The 15,183-nt window shown below is 53.6% G+C and overlaps 1 protein-coding gene across 1 annotated transcript in view; it reads right to left on the bottom strand.

The window, feature by feature from the left end:
* Window positions 1-5,220, bottom strand: part of EDA (ectodysplasin A) — a 149,150-nt gene extending 143,930 nt beyond the window's left edge. Inside the window, exon 1 of the mRNA XM_082263979.1 lies at window positions 4,940-5,220. Coding sequence (XP_082120105.1) covers window positions 4,940-5,152 — 213 coding nt within the window. The 5' untranslated portion in view covers window positions 5,153-5,220. The remainder of the gene's footprint in view (window positions 1-4,939) is intronic.
* Between the last annotated feature and the right edge of the window lie 9,963 nt (window positions 5,221-15,183).

Genomic DNA, 15,183 nt, shown 5'->3' with positions numbered 1-15,183 from the left:
GGAGTACAGAGGGCAGCCAGTATGAGTACAGAAGGGGGCAGGCCAGTATGAGTACAGAAGGGGCAGCCAGTATGAATACAGAAGGGGCAGCCAGTATGAATACAGGAAGGGGCAGCCAGTATGAAAACAGAAGGTGCAGCCAGTATGAGTACAGAAGGGGCAGCCAGTATGAGTACAGAAGGGGCAGCCAGTATGAATACAGAAGGGGCAGCCAGTATGAATACAGAAGGGGCAGCCAGTATGAATACAGAAGGGCAGCCAGTATGAGTACAGAAGGGCAGCCAGTATGAGTACAGAAGGGGCAGCCAGTATGAGTACAGAAGGGGCAGCCAGTATGAGTACAGAAGGGGCAGCCAGTATGAGTACAGAAGGGGCAGCAGTATGAATACAGAAGGGGCAGCCAGTATGAGTACAGAAGGGCAGCCAGTATGAATACAGAAGGGGCAGCCAGTATGAATACAGAAGGGGCAGCCAGTATGAGTACAGAAGGGGCAGCCAGTATGAGTACAGAAGGGGCAGCCAGTATGAGTACAGAAGGGGCAGCCAGTATGAGTACAGAAGGGGCAGCCAGTATGAGTACAGAAGGGGCAGCCAGTATGAATACAGAAGGGGCAGCCAGTATGAGTACAGAAGGGGCAGCCAGTATGAGTACAGAAGGGGCAGCCAGTATGAGTACAGAAGGGGCAGCCAGTATGAATACAGAAGGGGCAGCCAGTATGAATACAGAAGGGCAGCCAGTATGAGTACAGAAGGGGCAGCCAGTATGAGTACAGAAGGGGCAGCCAGTATGAATACAGAAGGGGCAGCCAGTATGAATACAGAAGGGGCAGCCAGTATGAATACAGAAGGGGCAGCCAGTATGAGTACAGAAGGGGCAGCCAGTATGAATACAGAAGGGGCAGCCAGTATGAATACAGAAGGGGCAGCCAGTATGAGTACAGAAGGGGCAGCCAGTATGAATACAGAAGGGGCAGCCAGTATGAGTACAGAAGGGGCAGCCAGTATGAGTACAGAAGGGGCAGCCAGTATGAGTACAGAAGGGGCAGCCAGTATGAGTACAGAAGGGCAGCCAGTATGAATACAGAAGGGGCAGCCAGTATGAGTACAGAAGGGGCAGCCAGTATGAGTACAGAAGGGGCAGCCAGTATGAGTACAGAAGGGGCAGCCAGTATGAGTACAGAAGGGGCAGCCAGTATGAATACAGAAGGGGCAGCCAGTATGAATACAGAAGGGGCAGCCAGTATGAGTACAGAAGGGGCAGCCAGTATGAGTACAGAAGGGGCAGCCAGTATGAATACAGAAGGGGCAGCCAGTATGAGTACAGAAGGGGCAGCCAGTATGAGTACAGAAGGGGCAGCCAGTATGAGTACAGAAGGGGCAGCCAGTATGAGTACAGAAGGGGCAGCCAGTATGAGTACAGAAGGGGCAGCCAGTATGAATACAGAAGGGGCAGCCAGTATGAATACAGAAGGGGCAGCCAGTATGAGTACAGAAGGGGCAGCCAGTATGAGTACAGAAGGGGCAGCCAGTATGAGTACAGAAGGGGCAGCCAGTATGAGTACAGAAGGGGCAGCCAGTATGAGTACAGAAGGGGCAGCCAGTATGAATACAGAAGGGGCAGCCAGTATGAATACAGAAGGGGCAGCCAGTATGAGTACAGAAGGGGCAGCCAGTATGAGTACAAAAGGGGCAGCCAGTATGAGTACAGAAGGGGCAGCCAGTATGAATACAGAAGGGGCAGCCAGTATGAATACAGAAGGGGCAGCCAGTATGAGTACAGAAGGGGCAGCCAGTATGAGTACAGAAGGGGCAGCCAGTATGAATACAGAAGGGGCAGCCAGTATGAGTACAGAAGGGGCAGCCAGTATGAGTACAGAAGGGGCAGCCAGTATGAATACAGAAGGGGCAGCCAGTATGAATACAGAAGGGGCAGCCAGTATGAGTACAGAAGGGGCAGCCAGTATGAGTACAGAAGGGCAGCCAGTATGAGTACAGAAGGGGCAGCCAGTATGAGTACAGAAGGGGCAGCCAGTATGAGTACAGAAGGGGCAGCCAGTATGAATACAGAAGGGGCAGCCAGTATGAGTACAGAAGGGGCAGCCAGTATGAGTACAGAAGGGGCAGCCAGTATGAGTACAGAAGGGGCAGCCAGTATGAGTACAGAAGGGGCAGCCAGTATGAGTACAGAAGGGGCAGCCAGTATGAGTACAGAAGGGGCAGCCAGTATGAGTACAGAAGGGGCAGCCAGTATGAGTACAGAAGGGGCAGCCAGTATGAGTACAGAAGGGGCAGCCAGTATGAATACAGAAGGGGCAGCCAGTATGAGTACAGAAGGGGCAGCCAGTATGAATACAGAAGGGGCAGCCAGTATGAATACAGAAGGGGCAGCCAGTATGAGTACAGAAGGGGCAGCCAGTATGAGTACAGAAGGGGCAGCCAGTATGAATACAGAAGGGGCAGCCAGTATGAATACAGAAGGGGCAGCCAGTATGAATACAGAAGGGGCAGCCAGTATGAGTACAGAAGGGGCAGCCAGTATGAATACAGAAGGGGCAGCCAGTATAAATACAGAAGGGGCAGCCAGTATGAGTACAGAAGGGGCAGCCAGTATGAATACAGAAGGGGCAGCCAGTATGAGTACAGAAGGGGCAGCCAGTATGAGTACAGAAGGGGCAGCCAGTATGAGTACAGAAGGGGCAGCCAGTATGAGTACAGAAGGGGCAGCCAGTATGAGTACAGAAGGGGCAGCCAGTATGAGTACAGAAGGGGCAGCCAGTATGAATACAGAAGGGGCAGCCAGTATGAGTACAGAAGGGGCAGCCAGTATGAGTACAGAAGGGGCAGCCAGTATGAATACAGAAGGGGCAGCCAGTATGAATACAGAAGGGGCAGCCAGTATGAATACAGAAGGGGCAGCCAGTATGAGTACAGAAGGGGCAGCCAGTATGAGTACAGAAGGGGCAGCCAGTATGAGTACAGAAGGGGCAGCCAGTATGAGTACAGAAGGGGCAGCCAGTATGAATACAGAAGGGGCAGCCAGTATGAGTACAGAAGGGGCAGCCAGTATGAGTACAGAAGGGGCAGCCAGTATGAGTACAGAAGGGGCAGCCAGTATGAATACAGAAGGGGCAGCCAGTATGAATACAGAAGGGGCAGCCAGTATGAGTACAGAAGGGGCAGCCAGTATGAGTACAGAAGGGGCAGCCAGTATGAGTACAGAAGGGGCAGCCAGTATGAGTACAGAAGGGGCAGCCAGTATGAGTACAGAAGGGGCAGCCAGTATGAGTACAGAAGGGGCAGCCAGTATGAATACAGAAGGAGCAGCCAGTATGAGTACAGAAGGGGCAGCCAGTATGAGTACAGAAGGGGCAGCCAGTATGAGTACAGAAGGGGCAGCCAGTATGAATACAGAAGGGGCAGCCAGTATGAGTACAGAAGGGGCAGCCAGTATGAGTACAGAAGGGGCAGCCAGTATGAGTACAGAAGGGGCAGCCAGATGAATACAGAAGGGGCAGCCAGTATGAATACAGAAGGGGCAGCCAGTATGAGTACAGAAGGGGCAGCCAGTATGAGTACAGAAGGGGCAGCCAGTATGAATACAGAAGGGGCAGCCAGTATGAGTACAGAAGGGGCAGCCAGTATGAGTACAGAAGGGGCAGCCAGTATGAGTACAGAAGGGGCAGCCAGTATGAGTACAGAAGGGGCAGCCAGTATGAGTACAGAAGGGGCAGCCAGTATGAGTACAGAAGGGGCAGCCAGTATGAGTACAGAAGGGGCAGCCAGTATGAGTACAGAAGGGGCAGCCAGTATGAGTACAGAAGGGGCAGCCAGTATGAATACAGAAGGGGCAGCCAGTATGAGTACAGAAGGGGCAGCCAGTATGAGTACAGAAGGGGCAGCCAGTATGAATACAGAAGGGGCAGCCAGTATGATTACAGAAGGGGCAGCCAGTATGAATACAGAAGGGGCAGCCAGTATGAATACAGAAGGGGCAGCCAGTATGAGTACAGAAGGGGCAGCCAGTATGAGTACAGAAGGGGCAGCCAGTATGAGTACAGAAGGGGCAGCCAGTATGAATACAGAAGGGGCAGCCAGTATGAGTACAGAAGGGGCAGCCAGTATGAGTACAGAAGGGGCAGCCAGTATGAGTACAGAAGGGGCAGCCAGTATGAATACAGAAGGGGCAGCCAGTATGAATACAGAAGGGGCAGCCAGTATGAGTACAGAAGGGGCTGCCAGTATGAGTACAGAAGGGGCAGCCAGTATGAGTACAGAAGGGGCAGCCAGTATGAGTACAGAAGGGGCAGCCAGTATGAGTACAGAAGGGGCAGCCAGTATGAATACAGAAGGGGCAGCCAGTATGAGTACAGAAGGGGCAGCCAGTATGAATACAGAAGGGGCAGCCAGTATGAATACAGAAGGGGCAGCCAGTATGAATACAGAAGGGGCAGCCAGTATGAATACAGAAGGGGCAGCCAGTATGAATACAGAAGGGGCAGCCAGTATGAGTACAGAAGGGGCAGCCAGTATGAATACAGAAGGGGCAGCCAGTATGAGTACAGAAGGGGCAGCCAGTATGAGTACAGAAGGGGCAGCCAGTATGAGTACAGAAGGGGCAGCCAGTATGAGTACAGAAGGGGCAGCCAGTATGAATACAGAAGGGGCAGCCAGTATGAATACAGAAGGGGCAGCCAGTATGAGTACAGAAGGGGCAGCCAGTATGAGTACAGAAGGGGCAGCCAGTATGAATACAGAAGGGGCAGCCAGTATGAGTACAGAAGGGGCAGATAATATGAATACAGAAGGGGCAGCCAGTATGAGTACAGAAGGGGCAGATAATATGAATACAGAAGGGGCAGATAATATGAATACAGAAGCAGATAATATGAATACAGAAGCAGCTAATATGAGTCCCCCCTCCCCTCCCCCGTTCACTCACCTGGCTGCGCTCGGGGTCCCCCTGCAGGCCGCTCCTCCCTGCCCCCTCCCGGCTGAGTCGGCCCACCTCCCGGCGGAGCTCCAGGTATCCGCAGATGGTGACGAGGTGAAGGGAGAGGGAGAAGGCGAAGAGGCCGAGGAAGAGGCGGCAGTGTCCGGGCCAGGCGCACCCCGCAGAGTCCGGGCACAGAGAGGGGTCAGTCCGGGGCGCCATCCTTCTCCTTCACCGGCTCATGGCGGAGGACCCATCCACCTTCACCCGCACACAACCCACGACTGCCAGGCCACGCCCTCCGACACCAAAACCACACCGCCCGCGGAACGCCTACCCGGTGCGATACTGCCCAATCGCTCGTCTCCTCACAGCTGAGCCACGCCCCACCAGCCCGGAGACTGGTAGTGCACCCTAGGCCACGCCTGCGAGGACGTCCCCTCAGAGCGGCCACAGGGCCGCCCACTACCAGCCCGCGGGCGCGTCCCCTCGACGTAACCCCGCCCCCTATCCGGACTTGACCCAATAGGAGCAAAAGTTTACGTCTGATAAGTATAACTCCGCCCACATTTTGTAAACGAAGCCAGTGCTGCCGCCTAGCGGCCCTCCTCCGGCCCCCCGTCACCATAGCAACCCCGGCCATGGCGGCTTCTCCATAGCAACGCATGTAAACAATGAGTAGGAAGTCAGAAGGTTCATTTCCTACCCGAAGTCTATAAATCTGGAGGTGACTTCCTGTCACAGGGTGACAACATTCCACCTATAGGCCTCGGACAGAGCGTTGTCACCCTAGAACAGGAAGTCTATAAATCTGGATGTGACTTCCTGTCACAGGGTGACAACATTCCACCTGTAGGGCCCCGGACAGAGCGTTGTCACCCTAGAACAGGAAGTGACCTCCTTCTATGGAGTGTAAACTTTGTCAGCTCTCAATAAAGTTGCAAAAAATCTAAACCGTGTGTTCACCAAAAACAGAGCCCGGCCCCTCCCCCGGTCCTGGAACAATAGACTCCACCCACCCATTAGAATGGGGCAAATGGGCCCCAAACATTCCTATTTATTGGTCCAATCTTTCCACCTGTCCAGGAATTCATCACTGAGGGGATTCACTACCGGGACCACCAGGGGGAAAGGGGGGTCACCACCAGGACCAGCAGGGGGGAATGGGGTTCGCTACTGGGACCATCAGGGGGGAAGGGGGGGTCACTAATGGGACTGTCAGGGGGAAAAGGGGGTCACTACTGGGACCATCAGGGGGGAAGGGGGGGTCACTACCAGGACCACCAGGGGGGTTCGTTACTGGGACCATCAGGGGGGAAGGGGGGGTCACTACCAGGACCACCAGGGGGGTCACTACTGGGACCATCAGGGGGAGGGGGTTCGTTACTGGGACCATCAGAGGGCAAAGGGGGGTTCACTACCAGGACCACGGGGGGGGGGAAGGGGGTTTGCTACTGGGACCTTCAGGGGGGAAAGGGGGGGGGTCACTACTGGGACCATCAGGGGGAAAGGGGGGGGCCAATACTGGGACCATCAGGGAGGAAAGTGGGAGTTCACTACCGGAACCACCAGGGGTGGAAGGGGGTTCCCTACCAGAACCATCAGGGGGGAAAAGAGGGGTCACTACTGGGACCATCAGGGGGAAAGGGAGGGTCACTGCCAGGACCACCAGGTGGGTTCGTTACTGGGACCATCAGGGGCAAAAGGGGGTCAGTACTGGGACCGTCAGGGGGGTAGAAGGGGGTCAATACTGGGACCGTCAGGGGGGAAAGGGGGGTAGTTACTGGGACCATCAGGGGGAGGGGGTTCGCTACTTGGACCATCAGGGGGGGGAAGGGGGGGTCACTACTGGGACCATCAGGGGGCAAAGGGGGGTTCACTACCAGGACCACCGGGGGGGAAGGGGGTTTGCTACTGGGACCTTCAGGGGGGAAAAGGGGGGTCACTACTGGGACCATCGGGGGGAAAGTGAGAGTTCACTACCGGAACCACCAGGGGGAAGGTAACTACTAGGACAATCCGGGGAGAAAAGGAGGAGTTCATTAATGGAACCACTAGGGGGGAAGGGGGTTCACTAACAGGATTATCAGGGGGGAAAAGGGGGGAGGGTCACTACTAAGACCATCAGGGGGGGAAGGGGGTCCAGAACCAGGACCAGCAGGGGGGAAAGGGGGGTTCACTGCCAGGACCACTAGGGGGGAAAGGAGGTGTTCAATACCAGGACCACCCTCCTCACAACCTGAGTGCGTCCCTGTACAGGCGATGCGTTCTGCGGACTGATGGTGACTCCTAGTGGAGCCCCCCAGCAACACCTCTCCATACTTCTATGTAGTAAAGACATCTGTACCAAGGGGGCGTGTACTACGGGGAATCCAACATTCACCCAGCATTCACTGCAGGTCCATATGTATTAGATGGCTGCGATTGATCAGTGAATGGTCGGTGAATGTTACATTGACTGCTTTATAAATAGAGTGGAGGGAGAACGTCCGCTTCAAAGTGGATCCGTCATCAGATTTCCATCCTCAGTAATCTCTATGTATTCCCTCTCACACAGGACGCCCGCTGACATTGCCTTCTTTAGAAGTGGAGACTCAGAAGTTAGAGTTACAGGTAACCAGGCGCCATGGCGGGGATCTGACGCTTGCGCATGTATTTGCAAATGTGCGCAGAATAAACCCCTGTTCTTAAAGTGGTGGTGGTGGTGGGAGTGTCATGGTCTGGGGCTGCATGAGTGCTGCCGACACTGGGGAGCTACAGATCATTGAGGGAACCATGAATGCCAACATGTACTGTGACATACTGAAGCAGAGCATGATCCCCTCCCTTCAGAGACTGGGCCGCAGCATGATCCCCTCCCTTCAGAGACTGGGCTGCAGCATGATCCCCTCCCTTCAGAGACTGGGCCGCAGCATGATCCCCTCCCTTCGGAGACTGGGCCGCAGCATGATCCCCTCCCTTCAGAGACTGGGCCGCAGCGTGATCCCCTCCCTTCGTAGACTGGGCCGCAGCGTGATCCCCTCCCTTCGGAGACTGGGCCGCAGCGTGATCCCCTCCCTTCGGAGACTGAGCCGCAGCGTGATCCCCTCCCTTCGGAGACTGGGCCGCAGCATGATCCCCTCCCTCCGGAGACTGGGCCTGCAGCGTGATTCCATCCCTTCGGAGACTGGGCCGCAGCGTGATCCCCTCCCTTCGGAGACTGGGCCGCAGCGTGATCCCCTCCCTTCGGAGACTGGGCCGCAGCGTGATCCCCTCCCTTCGGAGACTGGGCCGCAGCGTGATCCCCTCCCTTCGTAGACTGGGCCGCAGCGTGATCCCCTCCCTCCGGAGACTGGGCCTGCAGCGTGATTCCATCCCTTCGGAGACTGGGCCGCAGCGTGATCCCCTCCCTTCGGAGACTGGGCCGCAGCGTGATCCTCTCCCTTCGGAGACTGGGCCGCAGCGTGATCCCCTCCCTTCGGAGACTGGGCCGCAGCATGATCCCCTCCCTTCGGAGACTGGGCCGCAGCATGATCCCCTCCCTTCGGAGACTGGGCCGCAGCATGATCCCCTCCCTTCGGAGACTGGGCCGCAGCATGATCCCCTCCCTTCGGAGACTGGGCCGCAGCATGATCCTCTCCCTTCAGAGACTGGGCCGCAGCATGATCCCCTCCCTTCGTAGACTGGGCCGCAGCATGATCCCCTCCCTTCAGAGACTGGGCCGCAGCATGATCCCCTCCCTTCGGAGACTGGGCCGTAGCATGATCCTCTCCCTTCAGAGACTGGGCCGCAGCATGATTCCCTCCCTTCGGAGACTGGGTCGCAGCATGATCCCCTCCCTTCGTAGACTGGGCCGCAGCATGATCCCCTCCCTTCAGAGACTGGGCCGCAGCATGATCCCCTTCCTTCGTAGACTGGGCCGCAGCATGATCCTCTCCCTTCAGAGACTGGGCCGCAGCGTGATCCCCTCCCTTCGGAGACTGGGCCGCAGCGTGATCCCCTCCCTTCGTAGACTGGGCCGCAGCGTGATCCCCTCCCTTCGGAGACTGGGCCGCAGCGTGATCCCCTCCCTTCGTAGACTGGGCCGCAGCGTGATCCCCTCCCTTCGTAGACTGGGCCGCAGCGTGATCCCCTCCCTTCGGAGACTGGGCCGCAGCGTGATCCCCTCCCTTCGGAGACTGAGCCGCAGCGTGATCCCCTCCCTTCGGAGACTGGGCCGCAGCATGATCCCCTCCCTCCGGAGACTGGGCCTGCAGCGTGATTCCATCCCTTCGGAGACTGGGCCGCAGCGTGATCCCCTCCCTTCGGAGACTGGGCCGCAGCGTGATCCCCTCCCTTCGGAGACTGGGCCGCAGCGTGATCCCCTCCCTTCGGAGACTGGGCCGCAGCGTGATCCCCTCCCTTCGTAGACTGGGCCGCAGCGTGATCTCCTCCCTCCGGAGACTGGGCCTGCAGCGTGATTCCATCCCTTCGGAGACTGGGCCGCAGCGTGATCCCCTCCCTTCGGAGACTGGGCCGCAGCGTGATCCCCTCCCTTCGGAGACTGGGCCGCAGCGTGATCCCCTCCCTTCGGAGACTGGGCCGCAGCATGATCCCCTCCCTTCGGAGACTGGGCCGCAGCATGATCCCCTCCCTTCGGAGACTGGGCCGCAGCATGATCCCCTCCCTTCGGAGACTGGGCCGCAGCATGATCCCCTCCCTTCGGAGACTGGGCCGCAGCATGATCCTCTCCCTTCAGAGACTGGGCCGCAGCATGATCCCCTCCCTTCGTAGACTGGGCCGCAGCATGATCCCCTCCCTTCAGAGACTGGGCCGCAGCATGATCCTCTCCCTTCGGAGACTGGGCCGTAGCATGATCCTCTCCCTTCGGAGACTGGGCCGCAGCATGATTCCCTCCCTTCGGAGACTGGGTCGCAGCATGATCCCCTCCCTTCGTAGACTGGGCCGCAGCATGATCCCCTCCCTTCAGAGACTGGGCCGCAGCATGATCCCCTTCCTTCGTAGACTGGGCCGCAGCATGATCCTCTCCCTTCGGAGACTGGGCCGCAGCATGATCCCCTCCCTTCGGAGACTGGGCCGCAGCATGATCCCCTCCCTTCGGAGACTGGGCCGCAGCATGATCCCCTCCCTTCGGAGACTGGGCCGCAGCATGATCCCCTCCCTTCGGAGACTGGGCCGCAGCATGATCCCCTCCCTTCGGAGACTGAGCCGCAGCATGATCCCCTCCCTTCGGAGACTGGGCCGCAGCATGATCCCCTCCCTTCGGAGACTGGGCCGCAGCATGATCCTCTCCCTTCAGAGACTGGGCCGCAGCATGATCCCCTCCCTTCGTAGACTGGGCCGCAGCATGATCCCCTCCCTTCAGAGACTGGGCCGCAGCATGATCCTCTCCCTTCGGAGACTGGGCCGTAGCATGATCCTCTCCCTTCAGAGACTGGGCCGCAGCATGATTCCCTCCCTTCGGAGACTGGGTCGCAGCATGATTCCCTCCCTTCGTAGACTGGGCCGCAGCATGATCCCCTCCCTTCAGAGACTGGGCCGCAGCATGATCCCCTTCCTTCGTAGACTGGGCCGCAGCATGATCCTCTCCCTTCAGAGACTGGGCCGCAGCATGATCCTCTCCCTTCAGAGACTGGGCCGCAGCATGATTCCCTCCCTTCGGAGACTGGGCCGCAGCATGATCCCCTCCCTTCGGGACTGGGCCGCAGGGCAGTATTCCAACATAACGACCCCAAACACCTCGAAGACGACCACTGCCTTGCTAAAGAAGCTGAGGGTAAAGGTGATGGACTGGCCAAGCATGGCTCCAGACCTAAACCCTATTGAGCATCTGTGGGGGATCCTCAAACAGAAGGTGGAGGAGCGCAAGGTCTCTAACATTCACCAGCTCTGTGATGTCATCATGGAGGAGGGGAAGAGGACTCCAGTGACAACCTGTGAAGCTCTGGTGAACTCCATGCCCAAGAGGGTTAAGGCAGTGCTGGAAAATAATGGCGGCCACACAAAATATTGACACTTTGAGCCCAATTTGGACATTGTCACTTAGGGGTGTACTGACTTTTGTTGCTAGCGGTTTAGACATTAATGGCTGTGTGTTGAGTTATTTTGAGGGGACAGTAAATTTACACTGTTATACAAGCTGTACACTCACTACTTTACATTGTAGCAAAGTCTCATTTCTTCAGTGTTGTCACATGAAAAGATAGAATAAAATGTGAGGGGTGTACTTACTTTTGTGAGATACTGTGTTGTTAGACAGGATAATTCAGTCGCTGGCTGGTTGGTAAGTTTGAGCTACGAAATCTCTGCATTTGTTTGACATACGTCGCCCTTCCAGTGCTCCTGGCTGCAAAGACCAGTAATGGGTGGGGGTAGTGGTCACTTGTTTGTATTTTACAATTAATATAATTTAATATAATATAATATCATAAAGCATTGTATTATAATAAAATATAATATTATACATTACAGGGATAACAAAATATAATTTAATATAACAATATAATATCATAAAGCACTGTATAATAATATAATGTATAATAAAATATAATATTTTACATTACAGGGATACAAAAATTATTATTTAATATAATATAACAATATAATATCATAACTCATAAGGCATTGTATTATAATAATATGTATAATAAAAAATGTAATATTTTACATTACAGGGATAAAAAAAAAATAATAATTTTATAGAACAATATAATATCATAAAGCATTGTATTATAATATGTATGTATAATAAAATGTAATATTTTAAATTACAGGAATACAAAAAAAAAAAAAAATTAATATAAAACAACAATATAATATCACAAAGCATTGTATTATAATAGTATGTATAATAAAATATTATATTATACATTACAGGGATACAAAAAAATATAATTTAACATAAAAATATAATATCATAAAGCATTGTATTATAATATGTATAATAAAATGTAATATTTTATATGACAGGGATACAAAAAAATATATAATTTTATATAATATAACAATATAATATCATAAAGCATTGTATTATAATAATATGTTTAATAACATGTAATATTTTACATTACAGGGATACAAAAAATATAATTTAATATAATATAATAATATAATATCTTAAAGCATTGTATTATAATATTATGTATGATAAAATATAATATTTTACATTACAGGTATACAAAAAATAAAATTTGATATAACAATATAATACCATATAGCACTGTATTATTAAAAATATGTATAATAAAATATAATATTTTACATTACAGGGTTACAAAAAATATAATTTAATATAATATCGTATAGCATAATATTATTATAACATCATATCATATCAGGTTACAATTAATATAATTTAATAAATTATAACAACGTAATATCTTATTGCATAATATTCTAATAATATATCATATCATATTGCATAGTAATATAATATAATATAATGATACAAATTAAATAATATGTTATAATAATATTCTATCATAGGGAATCATTTTATGCGGGGTGCCATGGTGACCCCCTATCCCTCCTTAGGCGCGGTTCACCCCGGGGTGACTTAGTCCCCTGACAAATTGCGCTCCATTCAGTGCAATGGAACCATTCTAATTGGAGTGACTTAAGTCGCTGCGACTCAGAAAAAGGTTCCTGCACTACTTGGGGTGACTTTGGAGTAGTTTGCAAGCCACACAGAAGTTGTGCTGTAGGGGGCGGCTTCAGAGTCGGGCAACTTTGAAGCCCCCCCCAATGTGAACTGACCCTTAGTGGGCGGTCCTATGACACCCTGGACCCAGTGGCTGACTGATGTTGGGCTTCATTCTGCTTGGAAGACTGAGGACATCTTGTGGTGAAAAGGGAGTACTGCTGGTGACAGCTTCTAACATAATTTAGTAAGACTGCTAACCTGCACATAAAGAAATATTGAAGTCCCGTATAAAATGAGAAGAAGAGGTTAAACATTCCGTGAGATTTTAGTGGTTGGGTTTACATCTAAAAGATCCTGGTCACCAATGAAGTCAAGTAGGCGGAGCAGCAGCTAGAAGGCAGGATTGTGTGAGATTTGGCCGGGTACGTTGGTTCTTGCAGCCTTTAATCCTGTTGGCCTTTCCTATAGAGCATACATTAAATGGTGGATTAGGAAGATTATTGTCTTCTATAAATTCCGGAGGAATGTGGATTATTTCCATGTAAAATAATCCTCTTAGGTGCAATGCACAGACATGAATCTCCATCGCTGGAAAAGGCTAAAGAACTTCTATAATAGAACAATTCACTAACATTCTATAACATGACTGTCATATACACAGGTGTCCTTATCTACGGAGAGAAGGGGTGTGCGGGTGATGGCAGGAGCAGAGCGGGGGGCAGAGAGGAGCAGAGGGTACTACAGAGTGCAAGAGACTGCATGGGGACACAGGAGGCACAAGGTGCACTGGGGTCACTAGATGACTCTGGATACTCTGGGGTGCCCTGGAGTCACGGGGTGCACTGGGGTCACTAGACGACACAGGATACTCTGGGGTGCCCTGGAGTCACGGGGTGCACTGGGGTCACTAGATGACACAGGATACTCTGGGGTGCCCTGGAGTCACGGGGTGCACTGGGGTCACTAGATGACACAGGATACTCTGGGGTGCCCTGGAGTCACGGGGTGCACTGGGGTCACTAGACGACACAGGATACTCTGGGGTGCCCTGGAGTCACGGGGTGCACTGGGGTCACTAGACGACACAGGATACTCTGGGGTGCCCTGGAGTCACGGGGTGCACTGGGGTCACTAGATGACACAGGATACTCTGGGGTGCCCTGGAGTCACAGGGTGCACTGGGGTCACTAGACGACACAGGATACTCTGGGGTGCCCTGGAGTCACGGGGTGCACTGGGGTCACTAGATGACACAGGATACTCTGGGGTGCCCTGGAGTTACGGGGTGCACTGGGGTCACTAGATGACTCTGGATACTCTGGGGTGCCCTGGAGTCACGGGGTGCACTGGGGTCACTAGACGACACAGGATACTCTGGGGTGCCCTGGAGTCACGGGGTGCACTGGGGTCACTAGATGACACAGGATACTCTGGGGTGCCCTGGAGTCACAGGGTGCACTGGGGTCACTAGACGACACAGGATACTCTGGGGTGCCCTGGAGTTACGGGGTGCACTGGGGTCACTAGATGACTCTGGATACTCTGGGGTGCCCTGGAGTCACGGGGTGCACTGGGGTCACTAGACGACACAGGATACTCTGGGGTGCCCTGGAGTCACGGGGTGCACTGGGGTCACTAGATGACACAGGATACTCTGGGGTGCCCTGGAGTCACAGGGTGCACTGGGGTCACTAGACGACACAGGATACTCTGGGGTGCCCTGGAGTTACGGGGTGCACTGGGGTCACTAGATGACTCTGGATACTCTGGGGTGCCCTGGAGTCACGGGGTGCACTGGGGTCACTAGATGACTCTGGATACTCTGGGGTGCCCTGGAGTCACGGGGTGCACTGGGGTCACTAGATGACTCTGGATACTCTGGGGTGCCCTGGAGTCACGGGGTGCACTGGGGTCACTAGATGACACAGGATACTCTGGGGTGCCCTGGAGTCACGGGGTGCACTGGGGTCACTAGACGACACAGGATACTCTGGGGTGCCCTGGAGTCACGGGGTGCACTGGGGTCACTAGATGACACAGGATACTCTGGGGTGCCCTGGAGTCACAGGGTGCACTGGGGTCACTAGACGACACAGGATACTCTGGGGTGCCCTGGAGTTACGGGGTGCACTGGGGTCACTAGATGACTCTGGATACTCTGGGGTGCCCTGGAGTCACGGGGTGCACTGGGGTCACTAGACGACACAGGATACTCTGGGGTGCTCTGGAGTCACGGGGTGCACTGGGGTCACTAGATGACTTAGGATACTCTGGGGTGCCCTGGAGTCACAGGGTGCACTAGGGTCACTAGATGACTTAGGATACTCTGGGGTGCCCTGGAGTCACGGGGTGCACTGGGGTCACTAGATGACACAGGATACTCTGGGGGGCCCCAGAGTCACAGAGTGCACTGGGGTCACTAGATGACACAGGATACTCTGGGGGGCCCCAGAGTCACGGAGTGCATTGGGGTCACTAGATGACACAGGGTACTCTGGGGGGCCCCGGAGTCACGGAGTGCACTGGGGTCACTAGATGACTCAGGATACTCTGGGGTGCCCTGGAGTCACGGGGTGCACTGGGGTCACTAGATGACACAGGATACTCTGGGGGGCCCCAGAGTCACGGAGTG

This window comes from Pelophylax lessonae, assembly GCF_965119305.1.
Source record: "Pelophylax lessonae genome assembly, chromosome: 7".
Lineage (NCBI taxonomy): Eukaryota > Metazoa > Chordata > Amphibia > Anura > Ranidae > Pelophylax > Pelophylax lessonae.
Note: the sequence above shows the minus strand (reverse complement) of the source record. Positions and strands in the feature narration are given on the sequence as shown.